Below are 23,340 nucleotides of genomic sequence, written 5' to 3'. Positions count from 1 at the left end.
GGACCTTAGTCAGAAAGGAATGTTACGCCAGTTACCACCCGCTGGGGCTGGGGCTCATTCTGAGCCTCAGTTTCCCCTTCTGCAGAATGGGAGAAGAGAGGCCTCCCTCACGGGGCGATTGAGGACGATAGGGCAATCCTGTGCCTGCACAGCAGCCAGCACATAGTAGGCACTTTATAAACACAGAGCCGTGTGGAGCAGGGCAAGGGAGAGGTTCAGCCCTGAGGAATTGGCTCTTCGCCTGTGTCAGTGTTCTGCCCACCGCGGACATTCCGTTTCACTGGTGCTTTCTGTTTTGTGTCTCAAGTTGCTCCCGACCGCTTGGGCAGCACTCCCCCAGTCTCTGTGAGCCTTGCCTGGACGGTGGTTCCTGCCGGCCGGTCGGTGCTAGTGGTGGCCAGGGGCAGTCAGTGGGCGCAAGCCAGATGGGACGCCACCTTCCCCATGCCGGGTCTGAAGCAGTAGCCCCCCAGTAACGTCTGGGCTACTCCCACCCTGGGGCTGGGTGCCGGCCACCTCTGCCATGTTGTCATTTGAGTCTTGGTCCCAACGAGGGAAGCGGGAGACAGACCAATGCCCTCACACTGTCTAGCCTCCCTGGTGCGGGAGTCAGGGGTTCCATGGTGAAGGGATCCATTGGTGATGCCTGTGGAGTGCGAGGGGCTGGGATGCAGGCAGCCTTGCCACCGCTTGCTGAAATCGATCAGGGAAGCAGAGAACTGGGGACACTTTTCTAGAACATTTTACAGGGGCTCACTGTGCTTTCTTGGCCAGCTCATCTGTGAGTCAGCTTGGGGAAGAGCTTTCTATGTGACATTGTGAAGACAGCTTTCTATACTGTCAGTGGGTAGGGCTGGGCCCTGTCAGCTACTGAGCGCTGATGACAAGTAGTGTGGGCTCAGCAACCATTCCCCTCCCCCCGACCTTGCAGCCCAAGGGAAGAGGCCAGGGATTACCGGTCATCCTTGAGGAGGTGTGGCTGGTGGGGTCGATGTGAACCCTTCTTAATCTCCTAGGCAAACTAGGGCCCACAGGCCGGAGCCAGCCTCATTTTGTGCAGCCCATGAGCTAAGAATGGTTTCCACATATTTTTATTAATCGATAAAAATCAAAAGAGTAATATTTGTGATGTGAAAATGATCTGAAATTCAGGTTTCAATGTCCATAAATAAAGTTTTATTGGAACATACCCGGGCTCATGTCTTTGCATCTTGAGCATGGCTATTTTTGCATTCTGAAGGCAGAGTTGAGTGGCTGTGATCGCAGCCAAATGGTTCATAATCCCTAAAATGTTGACTGCCTGGTCCTTGACAGAAAATGTTTACCGAGCCCTGTCCTTGAGAAAATAATATTTTTGCACCTGTCTGGAGCTGTCACAAAGCCAGGAAATTAATGACAGAAATTGTAACGCATGTGTCACTGTCGTGTTGGTCCTGCAGCCCCGCAGATGCCACGGTTTCCATGGAGCTGGGAAAGGAGGCAGTGAGGGAAAATCTAAGTGCTGTATCCTGGGAGCACTTGATCAGGACTCTCCAATATCCAAGTGTTAGGAGATCAGTCATGCTCTCTTGGTTCTCGAATGTGGCTGCTGTTATCAAAATTCTTTTTGATATACAGACTTAAGGGCTCTCTCTCTAGCAGGTTTTAAATCAGTAGATCGGGGTGGGACACTGGCATGTGGCTTTTCAGCAAAGCGTGATGCTGGGTGGCGGTCGCCAGCCTGCTTGAGACCCGTTGATGGAACAGCTGTATGGCTCAGGCTGATGGACAATGCAGACAACCTCATCAGCAGGGCCTCCGCTGGGTCCCTTGCCCTTGGGTGCCCTGCCTCATCTGTTGAGTTAGGCTCCCTTCTGCCTCCCTGCTAGAGATTCTCTCTCCCAGAGAGTCTACCCCAGGGGACTCAGGATCATCAGCCTTGCCCAGAAACCCCCAGCAGGCCCCTCTTCCTTCTTGTCAGTCTCCTATAAGGACAGCTGAATGACAACATGGTGAGGCTTGGCCTCCTGCTGTGGCACTGGGTCTATTTTCTTGGCTCTTGGCATGTGCTCTCTCTCTCTCTCTCTGTCTCTCTTTCTATTCTCACTCTCCCCCCCCCACCCCGCCTTCTTCCTTTTTCTTCCTTTCTTTACTTCCCATCTGGTAAGGGCCCCAAATCTTGCTGGTGGCTTTCATTGGATCAGGTGGGCTCAAAGGCCATTATCTGGGTCAGATAATGATTGGGGTCGCTGTTTCTGGCTGTCACATTCAGAGTCTTTCCCTATCCCTGTGCTGGCCTAGGGGCGAGCTGCTTGCTTCGGGGTAAGGTTTCCGTGACCCACATAGATTTAACTGGGGCTCTTGCCCCATCCCTTCTATCCACCACAGCCCCCCAGGACCTGATGGATGTCTCCGTGAGCAACCTACCACCCTTATGGCAACCCAGCCCCCGGAAATCCTCCTGCTCATCCTGTTCACAGAGTGGCTCCACCGATGGTGGCTCAACCAATGGCTGCAACCATGAGAGGTATGAGGGGCTTACGCCATGGGTCGAGGGAATGGAAAGATTTGCAGAAGATTTGTAGGCACCTGTTTGTTGCCCAGCGCTGAATTCAGAGGAGGGATGTAGGCTACGGAATCACTCAGGTCTGGGTCAAAGGCTAGCCTTGTGAAGTCCTAGCTAGCGGAGCTTCCGTACATGTATCAGTCAGGATAAACAAGGTTATGTTGCAGTAACATACAGTCCTGCTATCTCAGTGGCTTCTTACAGCAAAGGCTTATTTATCATGCGTACTATGTGTCTGTCCTGGGTCAGCTCGGGGCTCTGCTTGCTGCCCATTAAAGGGCCCGGTGACACCAAATATTACTTAATGCCAAGCACACATGCCTCAGTTTGCTCCTCCACAGAATGGGGATACAAATGCCTGGTAACCTGAGCAAGTCTGCACCCGACCAACCTGAGGGTACAGTGAGGGTTATTTTCGTGTTTAATGCCTCCCTGTGTGTAACTGGAGGACATTAACCATGCCTCCTTCCTGTCTCCCTGGGTTTTGCTGGGTGGCCCCCAGGAGGTCCTGAGAAAAATATGCAACTATTCCTCCATCCTGTTCTCTGCAAGTATGCACAATACTCCCTTCAGCAGTCCTCGATTTCCCCAACACTGCTGGGGCCTTACTCCCCTCTCCTCTTGCAGCCAAAACAGCCCCCAAAACCCCCCCACACAAGGAGGAGCTCTGAGGCATCACCTCTGCAATCAGCCAGACTCTGAATCGCAGTTTGGCTCAGTTTGGTTCAGCTGGGCCACTTGAGAAGTCAGAACTCTTGGTGCAAGTCACTGAAAAACCACTTCAGACTAGTTCAAATACGAAAGGAAATCGCAACAGGATGGAGAAGTCCTAGAGGCGTGGTGACTTCAGGCATGGTTGGCTCCAGATGCTCAAGACAGAAATCTCTCTGTTTCTTCAACTCTTGCCTCTGGTTGCCTCTGTGGTGGTTTCATTCTCAGGCAGGCCTTTCCTATGGAGTGGCAAGAATGGATCCCAGCAGCCACTGTCCTATATCCCTCTGGCTTAGGAGCTTGAACAGAGAAAAATGGGTCTGTTTCCCTGTAGTTCCAACAAAAGTCTCAGGGCTCATTCTCATTGGCTCAGGTTGGATCACGTGACCACCTCTTATTCAAGGACTGTGATTCCAACCTGAGTCAGGTACTGGGTAGAATCAGCCTCATCCAAACTGCAGGTCCAGAGTGTTGGGGAGGCAGTGACCCCAAAGACTAGGGGAAGTGGCAATGATGCTGTATGGGTAGAAATAATAGTTCCCCCGCCTCCAGTCCCCTTAACTGACTGGTTTTAATCTGCTCCCTACAGGCAACAAGCTGTGCTTCCCCAGGGAACCTGGGCTCTGTGTGGTCTTTCCTAAGTGTCGTCTTTTCCTCCACCTGCAGGGCTCCCCTGAAGCTCCTCTGTGACAATATGAAATACCAGATCCTTTCCAGAGCCTTCTATGGATGTGCGTATTGGCTTTACTTGCCATTGTGGTCTCTGGGGGCATTTATCAAATGCCTGTTGTATGTCAGCAGTGTGAGGGGAAGGTGCCTGGCTCTGGCACGTGAACCTCTGCTCCCCTATTTCCCAAATGTGTCTGTTTTTAGCGTAGGTACATGCACTTCTCTGAGCCTCATCTAGAGATTGAGGATAAATTGTGTCTAGGTACTGAGGGAGGACAGCAAACAACGGGGCTTCTCAGTGGCAGGGGTCTGGTTAGTCACCATTGCATCCCCAGTGCCCACCTTAGAGGGCTTGTTTTCAGGATTAAATGAGAAGCATGTATAGAGCCCCTAACACCTAGCAGGACACGTCCTAGGTGCTCAATAAAAGTCGGTTCCCCTCACCTGTGTGCAGAAGAGTCAGGTGGTCTGATCCCTTTCCACAGAGTTAAAAATGAAAATTTAAATACAGGCATTCTGATGGTTTCTGTTTAACAAATGAGGAAACTAAGGGACAGGGAGGCAAGGTAACTTGTCCAAGGTCACACTGCTAATACATGACACAGCCAGAGCTCAAGCCTAACCCACTGACCACAAAGCCTGATTTTTTTTGTTTTTCATTCTGCTGTGATTCTTAGCACATTTTATTTCCCCAGCCTCCCAGCCTAGATGGGGGAGATAAAACACGTATTTTCAGGGATTCCAGAAAAGTGTTACTATGTCCTGCATGGCCTGCGGAACAGCAGCTCAGGCCATGTCCCCCCGCGCCTGGAGAGGCAGGGAGAACATGAGCTCTCAGGATCAAGGTTTTTGCCTGTTCTGTTATCACCCATCCCCAGTGCCTGATGCAGGGCCTGGCTGGGAGCCAGGGGAGCGTGGACACATGTTTATGGAACCCAAATGGAAAAGCTTCCTGGAGAAAGGGTCGAGGGTCAAGATGGATCTTGAACAGTGTTGTCGCGTGCCATGGCTCAGCCCAAGTTCTGGCGCTGGGCAGCTGGGGTTCAGATTCCATCTCTGCACTTCCCGGTGATGTGACCTGGGCAGGTGACACGAGCAGTCTGTGCCTCAGTTTCTTCATCTGTAAGATGGAGAAGATAGGAGTACTGTTGTTGTGAGAATTTAATGAGTTGCATTATGGGAGCTCTGGCAGCTCCCTGGCACGTAGTGTATGCGTGTGTCAGTGTTAGCCATCTCCTCCTCCCCTTCCTCCCCCTCCCCCCTGCCCCTCCTTCCCCTCCCCCTCCTCCCCTCATTTCTCCCCTCCCTCCCTTCCTCCTCCTTCCTCCCCTCCCCTTCCTTCCTCCTCTCCCTCCCTCCCTTCCTCCTCCTCCCCCCTCCTCCTCCTTCCTCCCCTCCCTCTCCTCCCCCCCTTCCTCCTCCCTCTCCTCCCCCTCCTCCTGCCTCTCTTCACCCTCCTCCCCCTCCTTCCCCTCTTTCTAATCCTTCTCCTCCTCCTCCTCCTCCTCCTCCTCCTCATTGCTGGGAGGGGTGAGTCCTCAGGCTCCAGAAAGCCCAGGGTCCTCTCCAGGAGTTGATAGGGGACAGCCAAAGGGAGGGGGCATGGTCAGAGCAAACACAAGCTGTCATTTGCTGAGTGCCTCCTGTGTACCAGGCACTGTGCCCTCCAGGTGCCCAGGGTGGAGCGGACGAAGGGTGGCAGGTTGGCAGGCATTCGGTGAGAGTGCGGGGCCATCTTTGAAAGCAAACCAGGCACATCTCCCAGGGCCTTCTTTATCTAGCTGCACTGTGAACAAGAGCTGCCCACCTCTGCCATTCTCTTTCTCTCTTGCTACGGATCGGAGGCACCCAGAGGCCTGGAGAGCATGTGGAGTCCCTGCCTCCTTCCTGCCTGCCCCTTGTCTGCCTCCTGCCCATTGATTAAATGCCTTGGCTTCCGGGTAGAGGAGGTAATGGCACCGTGGCCTGGGCTGAGAAAGGTGACCGACTTCCCTGGGCTCACAGAACTATTAAGCAGTCAAGCCGGCAAGTGACTTCACCCCTCCGAGCCTCGCCTTCCTCATCTGGAAGAGAAGGATGACGGGACTTTCTGCGTCATGAGGGTTCACTAGAATTGCAGGGTGGGGCAGCGCTTCGAGATCCATGAGACAAGGCAAGGCAGGCTGGATGGTGGATGATGGCACTTTCCCTCCCTCCTTCCCTCACCAGGGCTTGCCTACTGCAGACACCTGTCCACTGTGAGGACCCACCTGTCAGCCCTGGTCAATCACATGATCATGTCTCCAGACTTGCCCTGTGATGCCGGACATGGGCTGACGGCCAGGATCTGGGAGCAGTACCTTCAGGACAGCACAGTAAGGCTTGGCCTGGCTCTGCCTGCAGTGGGGCAGAGCCCTTGGGGGGACCGTCTTGTCATCTGAGCAATGAACCCACCTGCTTGCAGGGAACTCAAGGCGGCTGTGACACCTTAGGGGTGGTCTGCGTACCCCACCTGAAGGCCCTGCCCTTCTTGAGAGTGCTAAAACCCACGGCCCCCTTCTGCCCATGGGTGTGAGGATCCAGGAGGCTGGAGCATGCAGGTCCTCTCCTGGAAGGAGTAAAGAATCTGTCACCAAGGATTTATTAAGCATCACACATATGCACAGTGCTGCACGAGGTGCAGTAAGTCTCTTCCGCAGGAAGGTTGAAACTACTTAGCTACTTAGGAGGATCATAGCTAAGTCAGAGGAGGCAGCTGGGCCCAGAAAACCTCCCCCCCAGCGTGCAGAACCCTTCCACTTGGCCTCACGACCTGAGAATCCTCCCATCAGATATTTCACCTGGAAACGCATCTCTAAGGTTTTCTTACTAGAAGGCAAACATGCCTGCAAGGAAGATGTTTATGTGTGAAAAAAGTTTCATAGTCAAATAGCTTGGGAAACGAGAGGGATCAGCTTTTCTGTATCCTGCAGAACTTCCCAGAACCTTGGCTAGGCTGATAGGCTTATGGCTCTCAAGAAACTGGGTGGGGGGTAGGGGGAGGGGGGAGAGCATATGGAACAGTTTCTAAATGTTCCTAAATGAACTGTGAGATCATGACCTGAGCCAAAACCAAGAGTCGGACACTTCACTGACTGAGCCACCCTGGTGCCCCTGTAATTCTTATTTTTTTAAAAATGAGGTAACAAAAAAAAATGAGGTGACATTGAGTTTGTATTTTTTTTGGGGGGGGACAGAGAGAGACAGAGCATGAACGGGGGAGGGGCAGAGAGAGAGGGAGACACAGAATCGGAAACAGGCTCCAGGCTCCGAGCCATCAGCCCAGAGCCCGACGCGGGGCTCGAACTCACGGACCGCGAGATCGTGACCTGGCTGAAGTCGGACGCTTAACCGACTGTGCCACCCAGGCGCCCTTGAGTTTGTATTTTAAGCAACAGCTTCATTTTATAGCAAAGATGTCTTTCAGATCTCTAGGCGAAATGTTGAACATTAGAACCTTCACACTTCGTTGATGAGTAGACCATACTTTATTCAGATCTTCCCCTAATGATAGACAGCTGGGCTCTTTCTCTTTTTATTTTTTTAAATTTTTTTTTAAACGTTTATTCATTCTTGAGAGAGTGTGAGCAGAGGAAGGGCAGAGAGAGAGAGGGAAACACAGAATCTGAAGCATGCTCTGAGCTGTCAGCACAGAGCCCGATGTGGGGCTCAAACCCATGAACCGCGAGATCATGACCTGAGCTAAAGTCGGACGTTTAACTGACTGAGCCACTCAGGCGCCCCTGGGCTCTTTCTCTTTTTAAAAATTATTTCAAATAGGGCTTCAGTCGACATCTTTATAAGCACATATAATTCTGACTAGTGCTTTTATTTTGAGAGTAGATTCCTAGAAATAAAATTGATTGATATGCATTTAAAATTTAAATAGATGTGCCAGTTTACTTTCCAAAAAGTCCTAGTGCTCATAATCCCGGCTGGCCTGGGAGAGTGCACATTTCCTGAGGAATTCAAAAGATTTGTAGACTTCTGGGCTCCACTCCAGCTTTACTGATTTAGCATCCCTGGGAGTGGAGCCCAAGAATTTCTGTTTTTTGAAAGTTCCCCAAATGCTTCTCGTGATCTCCCCAGTTTGGGAGGTGCTAGTCTAAGGACAAGTTGGTTGAAAAGATAGATTAGCCAAAAGTGAATATTTTTTGTCTAACACTTTTGCAACAGTTTCGCAAACTGGCCATGTTTTTACCCTTCTTGGTTGCATTATTGCATTCGGGTGGACTGAGCTGCAGTAACCAATACAGTAACTACTTCAGTTGCTTGACATCATGGGGTGTATTTCTTGCTCACTCTTCAGTCCTCAGTGGGCATTCCTGGTGGGTGGGCATCTGTCCTCCCTCCAGGGGCTCAAGAGTCTTTCATTCTTGTGGCCCCACCATCCTCCCGGGGGCCTCATAGTCATCTGCCTCCAGGCAGCGGAGCAGAAATACATAGTCTGAAGGGAATACACCTGCTTCTTCAAAGCTCTGGCCTGGAAATGGCTTGTATCACATCCTATCACATCCCATTGGCCAGAACCTAGTCACATGGCCACATCCAACTGCAAAGGAGGCTGGGAAATGGAGTCCAGCTGTGGGCCCCAGGACCCGAGCAGGTGGATTTTCAATGAAGCATTTACAGCCTCAGCCACAAATAGTTGTCTGATCTTTAAACTGCTTTGACAAGGCTGTCGGCAGAATGTGAATTAAAATTTCCAACAGAGACAAAAGAGTGGCTGGTTTTGCCATTGTGGTGAGGTACATCTAAGACTAGCATTAAGATGGGAAATCTGTGGGGCACTTGTCTGGCTCGGTTGGTAGACCATGGCTCAAGGTCGTGAGCTTAAGCCCCATGCTGGGTGTAGAGCCTACTTAAAAATGTGAAATATGCTTCTAATTTTAGAATGTACAGTAAAGAGGTGGGAGGAAACTGGACCTTGCTGCCCTTCAGAGTGGCTTTTCAAAAAGCAGTCATTGGCATTTTACACACACACACACACACACACACACACACAGATGGGACCTGCTGGTCCCCTCAGTGTGACTAATTACAACTGCAAAGCCTTTGCCTGAATATGAGTTTTAAAAAGAGGGCAAACCTATTTGACAATACAGCAAACAGTTGTTAAAGTTATCCTCGTGTGCACAGAAGTTACTAGTGCATGAAGAACCAGCTGGAAATGTTCATTTTGGATTGATTTGCTTTTAAACAATTTTTTCTGAGCTGAGTCAAGGTTAATAACTTGAGATGGTATGGCCAAATAAACACAATGCATGAAATTGACTAAAAGCTAAGTACAAATGTTAACTCATTGTATACTGGCCTTTTTTTTTTTGTAAAAATGGGCTCACACTAGGTATATTCTCCACCTTGCTTTTTCCACTTAACAATATACATCGAACATCTTTTTGTTGAAGTTCTCATGGATGCACCTTCCGCCCTTTTTACTCTCTGTTGGTATTCCTGTGTAGGGATGCCCCGTTCCCCACCCTCCCACCCCCGTCGGCAGGCAGTTGGGGGATTTCCAGGGTTTTGCTTTCTCATATGATGCCATGATGGATATCCCAGAACATATGGCTTTGTTTGTTCACACCATGGTCTCTAAGGACCAGGTCTGAGAAGTGGGACTGTCAAGTCACAGAGCCCACCTTTCCTGTTGACCAGACCCTTTATTTCCTCCCACCTACCACAGAGTTACGAGGAACAGGAGCTTCTATGCCTCATCTACTATGGAGGCATCCAGCCGGAGATCCGCAAGGCCGTGTGGCCCTTCCTCCTGGGCCACTACCAGTTCGGGATGACAGAAACAGAAAGGAAGGAGGTTGGTTACACCTGATGGGCAGTGGGGTCTTTGGCAACAAAAGGAGCTGGGTACTGTGGGGATGGAGGTGTTCTGGTTCCACGTTGGACCAAGATGGCACAGGGGAACATGGGGGAGCCAGGAAGCTCCAGGGCAATGCTGCCTGGTAGAAATACAACACAAGCCACAGATGCCATTGTGTAAAATAAACTTTATTTTGAGAGAATTATAGATTCACGTACGGCTATAAGAAATAATACAGAAGGATTTATCTGATTTCTCCCAACGGTAGCATCTTACAAAACTATAATATCACAACCGGGGCATTGACATTTGTCTGTGTGTGTGTGTGTGTGTAGCTCTCCACATTTTATCACATGAGTAAGTTTGTGTATCATTCTCATGGTCAACAAACTGAACATTTCTGATGCTACCAGGGTCCTCCTGTTGCCCTTTTGTGGCCACAGCCTCTCCGTTCTCCCTGCCCGCCTAATAACACCTGACAACATTACCAGAACGTTCTTCGTTCCTGTAGTTTTGTCATTTCCAGAACATATATACATGGAATCCTATAGTATATGGTATATAACGTTTTGGGATGAACTTTTTCACTCAGCACAATCCTCTGGCAATCTTTCCTTTTCATGGCCAAGTGTTCTGTGGTGTTCCATGGTATGGATGTTTGACGATCCACCTGTTGATGGATAGGTGGGTCGTTTCCCGGTTTGAGCTTTACAAATAAAGCTGCTGTGAACGTTCATGTTTTCCCTTGAGCATAAGGTGTCATTAAACGTTCAAGATGACAGTTGCTGGGGCACATGGCGTGCTTGTTCAGTTTTGTAAGAGACTGCCAAGCTTCTGCAGTGGCTGCACCGTTTTATATTCCCACCAGCAGTATATGAGCGACCCACGCCTGCATCCTCACCGGGGTTTGGTCCTGTCACTATTTTTTATGTCGGCCACTCAGGCAAGGGGTAAATGATGCGTCATTGTGATTTTAGTTTGCATCTCCCAAATGACTGGTGATACTGCACGTTTTTGCATTGTATGCTTATCGCCATCTGTGTATCTTTGATGAAATGTCCGTTCGTGTCTTTTTTCTAAGTGAATCGTTTGGGTTTTTACTGTTGCACTTGGGAGCTCTTCATATGTTCTTGATACTTATTCCTTGCTGGGTGAATGGTTTGCAAATATTTTCTCCCCAGTCTGTCTTGTCTTTTCACCCTCTTTTGATTTTAGTAATTTTTTTAAGTTTATTTATTTATTTTTGGGAGAGAGAAAGAGAGAGCAAGCGAGCAAGGGGCAGAGAGAGGGAGACAGAGAATCCAAAGCAGGCCTCACGCCATCAGCACAGAGCCCAGCATGGGGCTCGAACCCACGAACCGTGAGATCATGCCCTGAGCTGAAGTCAGACGCTTAACTGACTGAGCCACCCGGGTGCCCCTTGTCTTTCATCCTCCTAATGAGATCTTGTACAGAACAAATGTTGAAATTTTTGATGAGGTTCAGTTTATCAGTTTTTCCTCATATACATTGTGCTTTTGGTGTCAGGTTGAAGAACTTTATGTTTAGCCCTAGATCCCAGAGATTTTCTCCTACGTTTCTTTTCTCAAAGTTTTATCAAGTTCTGTAGTTGTACATTTTAAATTTAGGTCTGTGATCCGTGTTGAGCTCATTTTTGTATCCAGTGAGTGGTTTAGGTCAAGATTCATTTTTTGGCCTATGATGTCTGGTTGCTCCAGCACGGTTTGGTGGAAAGGCTGGCCTTCCTCTCTTGACTGGCTTTTGTCCCCTTGTCAGCACTCAGGTGGGCATATTAGCGTGGATTCTCCATTCCATTCCGTTCATCTAATACCACCCTGTAATGAGAAATCTTTAGCTGATACCACACTGTCTTGATGACTGGAGCCCGTGTGTTAATTTTAAGTGTTTAGTTAATGTTATGGGACACCTGGGTGGCTCAGTCGGTTGAGGGTCTGACTTTGGCCAGGGTCATGATCTCGCAGTTCGTGGGTTTGAGCCCCACTTTGAGCCCCGCGTTGGGCTCTTTGCTGACAGCTCAGAGCCTAGAGCCTGCTTCCGATTCTGTCTCCCTCTCTCTGACCCTCCCCTACTTGTGCTCTCTCTCTCAAAAATAAATACACATTAAACAAGTAAATATAAACAAACAAATGTTTAGTTAGTGTTTTAATAGTCCCATTTTAAAAAGTAGAAGGAAACAGATGCCTTGAATTGTTCTTAAACATCATTCCCAGTTCAAAACAAGTTGCAAAAACTGTAATGAAGAGGTCCTGTTGTACCCATTGCTCAGTTTTCCACAATGGAAACACCTCCTAGAGCAGTAGCACATTATCAAAACCAGGACGTTAGCATCAGCACAATATCACTAGCTACACCACAGACCTCTTTAGGATTTTAGTCACTTCTGCATTGGCTCGCGTGCATGCATACACATGTGTGTGGGGGGGGGGGGTGTGGGTGTGTGTGGATGTGGGTGTGTGTGTGCATGTGGGTCCACATCACTTCCTTAAGATGAAATTAATTTTAATGATATATTTTATTTAACCCAACATATCCAGTACGTTACCATTTCATTGTGTAATCAATATAAAAAGTATTGCGACATTCTACTTGTTTTATTCATACTCCGTTTTCGATACCTGGTGGCATTTTACATTCTTTATCCATTTCCCACTTGTGCTATTTACTAAATATTTGTCAGTAAATTGACTCACTGCAAAATGTATGTAACTTACTTAAAAAGGTATTTCATATCCCTGCCATTAATGGAAGAATGACATGACTTGGCATAACAGAAGGAAAGCTATAAAAATAGATAGAATACGACCAAATGATATAACTCCGTTCCATGTAGATACTGTAGCCTGCCTGAGGCCTGCTCTCTTTGTTAAAAGAGGGGATTGTGAAGTGTTATTGGAGGTGTTCAAGGCACGGTAGCACCAGACTGGCCTTCCTCGTAATCCGAAAAGTAGAAGGGGAACTGAAAATGGAAATCACACTGTGATTCCAGATGATAAGACCCTGTGCCAGTGAACTGTCTGAAATCATCTCAGGACCAGCGCGAGGCCCTCCCATGCTTCACCCCCTGTCTCGTGGGCTCCTGGCAAACAGGAACAGAGTTCTGGGGTGCCAGGTCCTGTGCTTGGGACCGGGGACCCAGAGGTGCATTAGATGAGTTCCTTGCCAGTGTAGTGGGGGTTTGTCCAGAGTCAGGTGTAGGCAAACCCCAGGGTTGTAAGAGCATACCAGGGCCACCTATGCCATGCAGAAGGCTACCTGCTTGCTTTCCAGGCAAGGGCGGTGAGGAAGGGCCTCTCAGAAGAGGGGCCAGCAAGAGCAAAGCCCTAGAGGTAGAGGAGACATGTGTATGATGCAGTGTGTGTGTGTGTGTGTGTGTGTGTCTGTGAGGGTTTGTGGGGAAAAGGGTGGCAAGTGCACGGTGGACTTGGTGGCTGGAACAGGATAGTGAGGTGGGGGCAACAGTGAGAGGTGGGGCCGGGGAGGAAACAAAGAGGAGTCTGCTGAGGGGTAAATGCAAAGGAGGGGCCAGGCTGGGACAAACAGGCACCTGGAAGGAGCCCACTGGGGTCCTCCTGGTTCAGGGTCATGGGAACCTCGCCTAGGAAGGCAGTGGAAATAGGAATGTATGCTTGGACGAGTCTTCTGGAGGTAGGTCAGTGGGAGGAAGGGCAGGAATTTGGGCAGGGTGGACCCCGTGCCTCTCTCCAGAAGCCCTGGAAAGCTTAAGGATTCCCTGTCCCCCCAGCCAGGAGGCAGGCTCCCTGCCCTCTCTCTTCCCCTTCCTGCCTCTCCACACCCTTACTCAGATCAGCTTGTCCACGCCCATTTGTGCCCAGAGTTCTGGTGGTTTCAGAACCTCAGTTACCCAGGCTATGTAACAGAAACAACGCAAGTTGCCCTTCTGTCTGCTGAAATCCCACAAGGAAAATGCTTGAAACCTGTAGCCCTTTTCTAAGGCCATTTCTGGAGTCAAGGGAGAGGTCAGTTCTCTTCATCTTTGTATCCTCTGCACCTGGCCCTGTGTTGGGCACATGGGAGGCACTCAGTAAATGTGTTGGGTGTGTGGATAGATGGATGGCGTGAAGCGTCTTGCTCATCTTGTATTCCATATGTCTGGCTTGGTACCCAGCACAGAGTAGGTGCTTCCCAAATTGAAAGGATAAGTGAATGAATGAAGAAGAAGGGAAGGAAGAATAATAAGAAAGAAACAGTCTTCTCACTTCAGCTGTCTCCAGGGTTTAGTACACTGCTTGGCAGAGGAGAAGCTCAGCAAGTATTTGAATGTGTATAGGAAGAGAGGGAGGAAAGAAGGAAGGAAGGTAGGCAGGCAGGAGGAAGGGAAGGAAGGAGAGAAGGGAGGGAGGGAGGAAGACAGGAAGGAAGGAAGGAAGGGGGAGGGAGGAAGAGGGAAGGAGGGAAGGGAAGGGAGGAAGGTAAGAAAGAAGGAAGGAGGGAGGGAGGGAGAAGAGGAAGAGAACATTGAAAGAAGTAGCTTTGTGCACGTTTGTGTATCCCCAGGGCCTAGCCAGGGCCCTGCACATAGTAGGTGTTCGGTCAATGTCTGTTGGATGTCCATGAATGATGAATGGGTGTCTCCAGTGCTCAAGGTCCCAGGTCAGAGCTGGCAGTCTCTTCTGGGTTGGGCCGGCTCTCCCCAGGGGTGACCTTGCATCTGCCCTGGCAGGTGGACGAGCAGATTCACGCATGCTACGCACAGACCATGGCTGAATGGCTGGGCTGTGAGGCCATCGTGCGGCAGAGGGAGCGGGAATCCTACGCGGCTGCCTTGGCTAAATGCTCATCAGGGGCCAGCCTGGACAGCCACCTGCACCGGATGATGCACCGGGACTCCACCATCAGCAATGAGGTGACACGCGGGACGCATCTGGGAGCACAGGGGGGGCAATAGAGGCCAGGATCTGCTCCATTTAGCTGTTGTAGGAATGGTGAAGGCTGGGTATCTGGAGCTTTGGACTGAGTCTCACCCCTAGCGTTTGGGTGGAAGGTTACTGTGGAGTTTGATAGACCTGCATTTGAGTCTAGCTTCACCATTTCCTAGCTCTGGGGCCTCAAGCAAGCACCCTTATTTCTGGGCCTCAGTTTCTTCATCTATAAAAAGGGCGCGACCATTTGGATAGGGGAGGTTTGTGTGCAGCTCAAATGAGGTAGTGCATACGAAGCGCCTAGCACAGTGCTAGGCTCCCATTTTTTCAGCCAGTGCTCACTGAGTACCTACTACATGCCAACAACGGTCAGGAATGTCCTGGAATGCCGGGAGCACTCCAGCGACCAGATCAGACATACCTGCCCTCTCAGAACCTCCAGTTTAGCAGCCCAAAGGAGAAGCCGAGAAGAAAATTAATTCTCTTCCCCAGTGCTTGTACACTCATCCATTGCCAACAATAATACTGCCTAGGGTAGCAAGCAACCACCAGAAGTCGGTGACTCCTAACATTAAAGCCCTTCGTGTGTACTCCTGAGTCTGGCTCAGCTGAGCAGTTCTGCCCTGAGCGGGGCTGGCTGGGCTCACTCTTGAGCCTGCTTTCAGTGCCTGGTCTGCTAAAAGCCTCGTTCATCTTTGCTGGGCTCTCTCACATGTCTGAGGCGACCGGGCTCTGCTCTACATGTCCCATCCTCCAGCAGGCTGACCTGGGCACGTTCACATAGTGAACGTAGATCATAAAGAGACAAAGCGGAAATACACAGTACTTGTTAAACCTCTGTCCTGGTAAGGTTGCTAACTAACATCCCGGTGGCCAAAGCAGGGCCCGTGGCCAAGCCTAGCATCTGAGTAGGTGGGAACTAGAAGCTATAGGGCAAAAGCATGTATACAGAGGGGACTAAAAAAACAAAAACAAAAAAATCAGGCCATTAGTACCAGGAGCTCTGAGTTGATCTTAAATATTTGTCCAGAGGTCTAGAGGACAGGGCAGTTAAAGGTGGGTTTTTCTGATTGCAAGAGTAGGGGGGAGGGGGTCCAGTGGCTGCTGTGGCCCCTGAGGAGATGCCAGGGAGCAGAGGGCGCCCCCTCCCTATTCTTGTGGTACAGATAGGAAGCTGAGGCCCTGACAGGGGACTTGCCCAAGTCAGGAACAGAGATGAGGCCACACTTACAGAATCCCTGCCTGAGCTGAGTGTAGGGCCCCAGAGCCGGGATGCAGCCTCACGCACACCTTCAATCTCTCTGTCTCTGTCTCTCTTGGCCCCTTTTTCTATCAGTCCTCCCAGAGCTGCAGTTCAGGCCGCCAGCACGTCCGCCTGCAGAGTGACTCCAGCAGCAGCACACAGGTGACCTTCGGGGAGGTGCCCCCCCCAGCCCCCCCCCTTCAACTTGGAGTAAAGGGATTGGATGTCCATCATCTACAGGTCACTTGTTTTATGCTAGCATTAAAAATGGAGTTTTGGGGGCTCAGTCGGTTGATCGTCCAACTTCGGCCCCAGGTCACAATCTCACGGTCTGTGAGTTTGAGCCCCGCGTCATGCTCTGTGCTGACAGCTCAGAGCCTGGAGCCTGCTTCAGATTCTGCGTCTCCCTCTGTCTGTCCCTCCCCTCCTCGCACTCTCTCTCTCTCTCAAAAATAAACAAACATTAAAAAAATAAAAATTTTTAAATTAAAAAAAAGGAGTTTTTAGTTACACAGGTAATATGTGAATCTCTTCCTCCTGTAAAAAATTAAAATATTGCAGAGAGAGCTAAATTTGGCTTTGACCCTTCGTAACGCCCACTTGCCCTCCCTAGAAATGTCATCATTTCACTGTGTATCCTTCCAGACCATCTGTTTGCCTTTACATGCACACAAGTATGTACACAGTATGAAGACAATACATTGCACTGTTTGGTAATTCTTGGAAAATCCTACATAAATTCTATTATACATGTTGTTGCACAGCTTTCCATTTTATTCTATGAAATGTTAACTCATCCCACTCAATATTAAATAAAAAGCAAAGCACAAAAAACATGCACACTGTGACACCTTTGGCATTAAAACAGGAAATGTTAATATATCTGTTTTCAAAAACAACGGATGAAAAAGAAAGAAATGAATCAGAATTATTACCTACAGGAGGCAGGGGAGGACACAGGGAAAGAAGCCACATTTCCCTGAACATCCCTTGTTTCCTAGTTCCGACTCTGGAGTTAGGCAAATTTTGTATTGACATAATTTAAAACAATTGAACCAAGAAAAAAAATTTTAAACCAGAAACACATGAAATTAACAGATCATATTGGTGACATAAACACAGAGAAGAAATGTTTCATGTGACCTTGGAACATGGTCTTCTACTATCTATCCTTGACGGGATATGGCCTGAGGACATAAAGAACCACAAATAAATCCTTGCCCTTGTCCCAGAGACTTTTCCATAGTGTCTCATCTACGTCTAACTACTTTGGAAAATTGATCTGTAATAATCAACCACATGGATATAATATGCTGTTTTTAGCCTGTTTCCTATGTTGTAAATTCATTTCTTACTTTAAAAAGTTATATGCAAAAAATTTTTTGTGATGAAAGGTACACTTCCTGCTACTTCGGTTCCCTAATACTCCTCAATTTCAGGGCTTTCTTCTTTCTGGGTTATTCTAGGCATTTCCATGCAGTAGGTCACTCTTATATTTCCCACGGCGGGAGCATACATTAAACCTGGTCCATCCCACTCCTTTCCCCGACTGTATAGTATTCCACGTGCATGTTCCATATTTGAACCGGCCCCCTGCTGATGGATGTTTAGATTGGTGCTGGAAGCAGTGGGCATCCTAATCTCTCCGTGTATGCATACCTCATCTTCAGGTGTTTGAGTCTGTGGATGAAGTGGAGCAGGTGGAGGCAGAAGGCAGGTTGGAGGAGAGACAGCCCAAGATCCCCAACGGGAACCTGGTGAATGGCACCTGTTCCCCGGACTCCGGCCATCCGTCGTCCCACAACTTCTCCTCAGGCCTCTCGGAGCCCTCGGAACCCAGCCTGAGCACAGAGGACGGTGTCATGGACGCCCAGCAGAATGCCCCTCTGGTGCTTCGACCTGGGGACAGCAGCATGGATGACGGGCAGAGCAGTGAGGCCACCACCTCCCGGGATGAGGCCCCCCGCGAGGACCTGGCCGTGCAGGACAGCCTGGAGAGCGACCTCCTCGCCAACGAGAGCATGGACGAGTTCATGTCCCTCACTGGCAGCATGGACGTGGCCCTGCCCGAAAAGGAGGGGGCCGTGATGGAGGGCTGGGGAGACAGTGAGGTGGGGAAGCACAGCCGTGTGGACAGTGAGGACAACCTCTCAGAGGAGCCCGAGATGGAAAGTCTCTTCCCCGCCCTGGCCTCTCTGGCCGTGGCCACTTCTGCCAACAACGAGGCATCCCCCGTGTCTTCCAGTGGCGTCACTTACTCTGTAAGTCACCAGGATTCTCCTGCACTTAATTTTCGTACCTAACAGCCATGGGACAGTGGGTGTGTCCCACGAGCCTCAGTTTCCCAGAATGACCTCTGATCTGTTACATTTTCCCCATCACAGAGGCTGCACTGGAGAAGCCCTTCTGGGCAGACAGTGTAGTATTTAAAGAACACAGGCTTTGCAGTCAAATCGTCCCGGGTTCAGTCCCAGCTGAGGCACCTCACTTTTTCTTTCTGAGTCTCAGTCTTCTATCAGTCGAGTACCTTCCTGCCTGAGCTGTTCTCAGAAGTAGGGAGTCCAGTCCTCTGTGCCTGATGTGCGGTGAGCTTTCCATCAATAGCAGCCTCGATGATGAACATCTTGGGGTACACTCAGGTCCAACATCTTTTAAGTACTCCAGTTTACTTTGTTGCCAAAAAGTCCAAGCCAAAGGATGTCAACTGAATGGGAGGTTTTCTGAGCCAGGCACTGTGTATATCCATTTTCCTTTGAAGAACGTGTTATTTCTATGTAAGATATACATGCCCATAATGTAAAGAGTGAAACAGACCAGGCTGAATACAAAACCCAGAAGTGCCCCCCCATCTGCCCCCATGTAGCCCTCCCCAGAGGCAATAGCAGTTACTTGTTCTGCCCAAATTACCTGGTGTTTACCCCCGTGTGTATAAATAACATACTTGCATTGCTACTTCCTGATCTTTTTCCTTTTTCTTTAGTTCCAGACATGAACGTTTCACCCCCACAGCCTCCCCAACACAAGGGACCCCTTCCCAGCCCCATCCTTCTGCTACAGTTACAATAATTGAACAGATTATTGTAGTTCAATGACTATCTGTTGTTCACGCTAGTATAACGAAACAATGTATATACACCATGCAGTAAACTGTATTTGTTTTTTCTTTCCTGCCAGAAAATTTTGTTTTCCCTGGATGTGTTTTCATTTCCTCATCTCTGTTTTCTTATCCTGTGTTTGCTACATACGAATCATTAATTCGCTCCCCCCAGCCCCCCAACCTCTGCCAGTTTTCTAAATCTCTTATAGAACATTCAGAAACCTCAAGGTTTTCTGTTCATTTTGTATGCCTCAAGAATGCTCTCTCAGAGCCTCAGACCTTCCCCAGTCTTCTGCTCCTGGTGAATAGCTGTCGTCTTAGATTTTTTTTTTTCTCCACCTTCATCTAGAAGTTACTTCTGCTCTTAGGTTATCCACTTGCGTAAGATAATAAACCTGGTGTGAGGCTGTTAATTATCCAGGGAGGTATATTTTATACTTCATTTGACACCTATGTTCAAGACAGGTAGTTGTCTTTAAGGCCCTAGATGTAAGTAGCTTTTTCTACCATTCCTGTACTGGGGATGTGGCTCTTGGGGATCCTGCCTTAATGCGTGAAAATCTCTTATTAGATTCCTTACCTTCAGGGAAAAGGATCCCCAAACCATTAAATCCAAGCTTCAGGTTTCCCAGTCTGGAAGCTTTCCTCAAGGCAAAAGCCAGATTTGGTATTTCTTGCCTTTGTGGTGAATTTTTGGCCTTTAATCGTTCCTCATTTTTCTTGCCATATCACTGAACCTTTTCCTCAGATGGGGGTCAAGGCAGCAAGCCCGGCATATGCCAGAACTGGACTCCTGTCCGCTTTCTCCGTCTTCCTGTCCAGTGTCCCGCGGGGGCGGTGGGTGCATCTCCAGCTAGTTCCAACCGCCGTGCACAGTGAGGAGAATTCGTCTTTGCAGCTTAGAGAATTGTTTTGTTTCATAAAAGGGAAAGAAAGAAAAAGGGACTGTCATCGTACAAAGTGAAAAGAGGCTTTCTCGGAAAACCACAAAAATGAAATCAAACGCCCACCTGGTCCGGGGAGAGGATGTTCTTTTCAGTGGCAGCAGGAGGGGGGTAGGAGGAGGGAGACCGTCTGGAACGCGACCTCTCTGTGAGGAGCTGGCGTGTAATTGTTCTCTCCGTCCCCTCCTGGGGGCCTGCAGCCGGAGCTCCTGGACCTGTACACCGTCAACCTGCACCGCATCGAGAAGGACGTGCAGCGCTGTGACCGCAACTACTGGTACTTCACGCCCGCCAACCTGGAAAAGCTGCGGAACGTCATGTGCAGGTGGCTGGGGGGCAGGGAGGGGCGGTGAGGTGGGGGGTGGGCTGCAGGGGAGCGGGAGGGGGTGGCAGAGGCGGGGGCTACAGAGAGCCCAGCCAGACCACAGCCTCTGCCGTTGGCACCTTGCCCACCTGGCGATAAGGTGACCGTCCCAGTAATGATAATAATAGAGACCATTCGCTAAGCACTTAACTGTATACCAGGCACCACCCCAAGCCCTTTACTAACGTCATTTCACTTAGTCCTCACAACAAGCCTATGGGGCAAATATTATCCCATTTAACAGGTGAGGAAATGGAGGCCGAGGGGTACCATACTGCTCGGAGTCCCCCAGCTGGGCAGTGGCTGGACGGGAACTCTTGCCCACATCTCTCGGGCTCTAAAAACATCTGTGCTTTTTTTCTTTTTCTTTCAGCCAAGATCTGGAGCTTCTTATTCTCATTACATACTAAATATGTTATTTCTTAAAATATGAAAGTAACTCAGGCATATTAAATACCTAGATCAACCAAGGAAACCAGAAGTTCCTAAGGTATAAAGAGAGACTGCTTTCCCTGTCCAGTTATCAATGCTCCTCGCCTAAAAGAAACTACTGCTAAGGATTTAGGGAATGTCTTCCCAAGCCGCATATAGATGGAAAATAACATCATAGGTAGTGTATTATATAACATGAGTGCATACGTGTTTCAATGTCTTCTTAATTTTACCTATGTAGGATTAATATTATATTTTTCTACCACTTGCTTCTTACGCTTAATGCATCCTGGGGGGCTCGGTTGGTTGAGCATCCGACTGTGCTTTCAGCTCAGGTCATGATCCCAGGGTTGTGGGATCGAGCCCCACATCAAGCTCTGCACTAAGCATGGAGCCTGCTTAAGATTCCCAATCTCTCTCTCTCTCTCTCTCTCTCTCTCTCGTAAAATGAAAAAGAAAATGCATCCTGGATGTCTTTCCATACTACTCTAACTCAGGGGTTCAGAAACTACTAGTACGGGGACACCTGGGGGGCTCAGTCGGTTAAGTGTCCAACTTTGGCTCAGGTCATGATCTTACATTTTGTGGGTTTGAGCCCCATGTCGGGCTCTGTGCTGTCAGCACAGAGCCTGCTTCAGATCCTCTGTTCCCCTCTCTCTCTGCCCCTCCCCTCTGGCCCTCTGGCTCTCTGGCTCTCGCTCGCTCTTCTCTCTCTCTCTCTCTCTCTCTCTCTGTCAAAAATAAATAAACATTAAAAAAAAAAAAAGACCTGCTAGCACAGCCCACAGGCCAAATCCAGCCCCACCACCTGTTTTTGCAAATACAGTTTTCTTAGAACTCAGCCATGCCTGTTTGTTTGCATAGTATCTATGATTGCTTCTGCAGAGTTGAGTAGTTGAGACAGAACCTAGGCCTGCAAAGACGAAGCTAATTAGCATCTGGACCTCCCAGGAAAGGTTTGCCAACCCCTGCTCTAACTCATTTTTATTAATAAGTACTACCTCGTAACTATTCTGTCTTGCAGTCTCCCAAGCAATCAATCACTGCCTCTCAAGATTGAGTTGAGGAGACACAAATATAGTTTCAGTGTATGTGCTGCCGAAGCGAGCACAAGACACAAATATAATTAACTCTAATATATGTTACATTAAAATGAGAAGGTGCTGGGGGAGAAGGAAGGATAGACCGACTTTTGCTGGGTTATGGCCTTGGGAGAAAGTGTGGAAGCCCACACAGGCGGGGACATGCAAGATGGCCCTTGGCAAAATTAGGAGAGACTGAACAAACCACCCGGCATACACGTACCCTGTGGTAAGGCCACCTGGGCTCAGATCCTGCCCTTGCCATGTATTCTTGGGTGTATGACACTATGCATGTCGCTTAGCTCTCTGCACTTCAGTCTCCTCATCTGTGAAATGGGATATGCTAGGACCTTCTGCGTGTGATTATTTTGAGAATTTCGTGGTGCAGTATATGTTTAGTGGCTGAGCATACAGTACATGCCCAGTAAACAGTAGTACTGTTATTCAAGGGCAGATGGGAACTCCAGGCACAGAAGTGCTAGGGCCAGGCACTGGGGTGTGAATGTGTGCCCAAAAGGAAGAAGTACTGGGAGACGATGGTGGGGCTGTGAAGATGCGGCGCAGACAGTGAGTGCCTTACACGCCCAGGAAAGGCGTTTGCACGTTGTCTTGCAGTAGGCAGCCTGTGAAGATGTGGTAGCCTCTTAGAGCTGGGCTTTAGGAAGGCCATCCTGGTGGCTGAGAATAGGATGTTTGAAGAGAGTGGGACTGGGGAAGGGGTGGAGGCAGGAGCCGAGGGAGTGAGCGGTCCAGGTAGGAATGGGGGGCTGTGGCAGGAAGGAGGAAGAGGACGGGGGGTTGGAGAGACAGAGGTCGTAAGTGCCATCCTCAGGCCCATCGTCTCTCTCTTGTAGCTACATCTGGCAGCACATTGAGATCGGCTATGTCCAGGGCATGTGTGACCCTCCTGGCTCCACTGCTGGTCATCCTGGATGACGGTGAGTATGTCCCCCCCCCCCGCCACCCCAAGGCCAGGGGTGCACTTTCCTTCCCACTGCAGAGGAGGGGGTTAACCTTACTTTGTGACTCCCACTGCAGAGGAGGGGTTTAACCTTACTTTGTGACTCTGGTGAATGCATCAAGGTCCTAGGGAAATAGAAAGGCTTGTTGTTCCATGTTAGTCCACACTTATCACCAGGTGCCCGACACCCAGCCAGGCCTTTGCTAGCCACTGATTGCACAGACATGAAGGGGAGCAAAGAAAAACCCACGCCCAGATGTCTTCACTGGTGAATTCTACCAAACACTTAAAGAAGAATTAATACCAGTTCTCCACAAGCTCTTCCAAAAAAACAATAGGAGGGAATACTTCCCAACTCATTCTATAAGGCCAGTCCTTATATGAAGACCCACTGGTACCTTGATACTAATATCAGACAAAGATATCACAAGAAAAGAAAACTACTGAGTAATGTCCTTGATGAATATAAAGACAAAAACCCTCAGCAAAACACTAGCAAACTGAATCTAGCAAGATCTAGAAGAGACTATATACCATAACCAAATGGGATTTATCCCA

General features: G+C 49.3%; 1 protein-coding gene across 1 annotated transcript in view; it reads left to right on the top strand.

The window, feature by feature from the left end:
- The window catches only part of LOC122470935 (small G protein signaling modulator 1-like), a 75,123-nt gene extending 51,996 nt beyond the window's left edge, over window positions 1–23,127 (top strand). Inside the window, 11 exon segments of the mRNA XM_043559178.1 lie at window positions 227–472; window positions 2,368–2,506; window positions 3,923–3,987; window positions 6,134–6,279; window positions 9,627–9,755; window positions 14,461–14,643; window positions 15,996–16,064; window positions 17,573–18,163; window positions 20,144–20,268; window positions 22,676–22,724; window positions 22,726–23,127. Coding sequence (XP_043415113.1) covers window positions 227–472; window positions 2,368–2,506; window positions 3,923–3,987; window positions 6,134–6,279; window positions 9,627–9,755; window positions 14,461–14,643; window positions 15,996–16,064; window positions 17,573–18,163; window positions 20,144–20,268; window positions 22,676–22,724; window positions 22,726–22,872 — 1,889 coding nt within the window. The 3' untranslated portion in view covers window positions 22,873–23,127.
- Window positions 23,128–23,340: the final 213 nt, after the last annotated feature.

Source organism: Prionailurus bengalensis, chromosome D3 (genome assembly GCF_016509475.1).
Source record: "Prionailurus bengalensis isolate Pbe53 chromosome D3, Fcat_Pben_1.1_paternal_pri, whole genome shotgun sequence".
Lineage (NCBI taxonomy): Eukaryota > Metazoa > Chordata > Mammalia > Carnivora > Felidae > Prionailurus > Prionailurus bengalensis.
The sequence above is the reverse complement of the archived record's forward strand: the minus strand, read 5'-3'. Positions and strand labels throughout refer to the sequence as shown.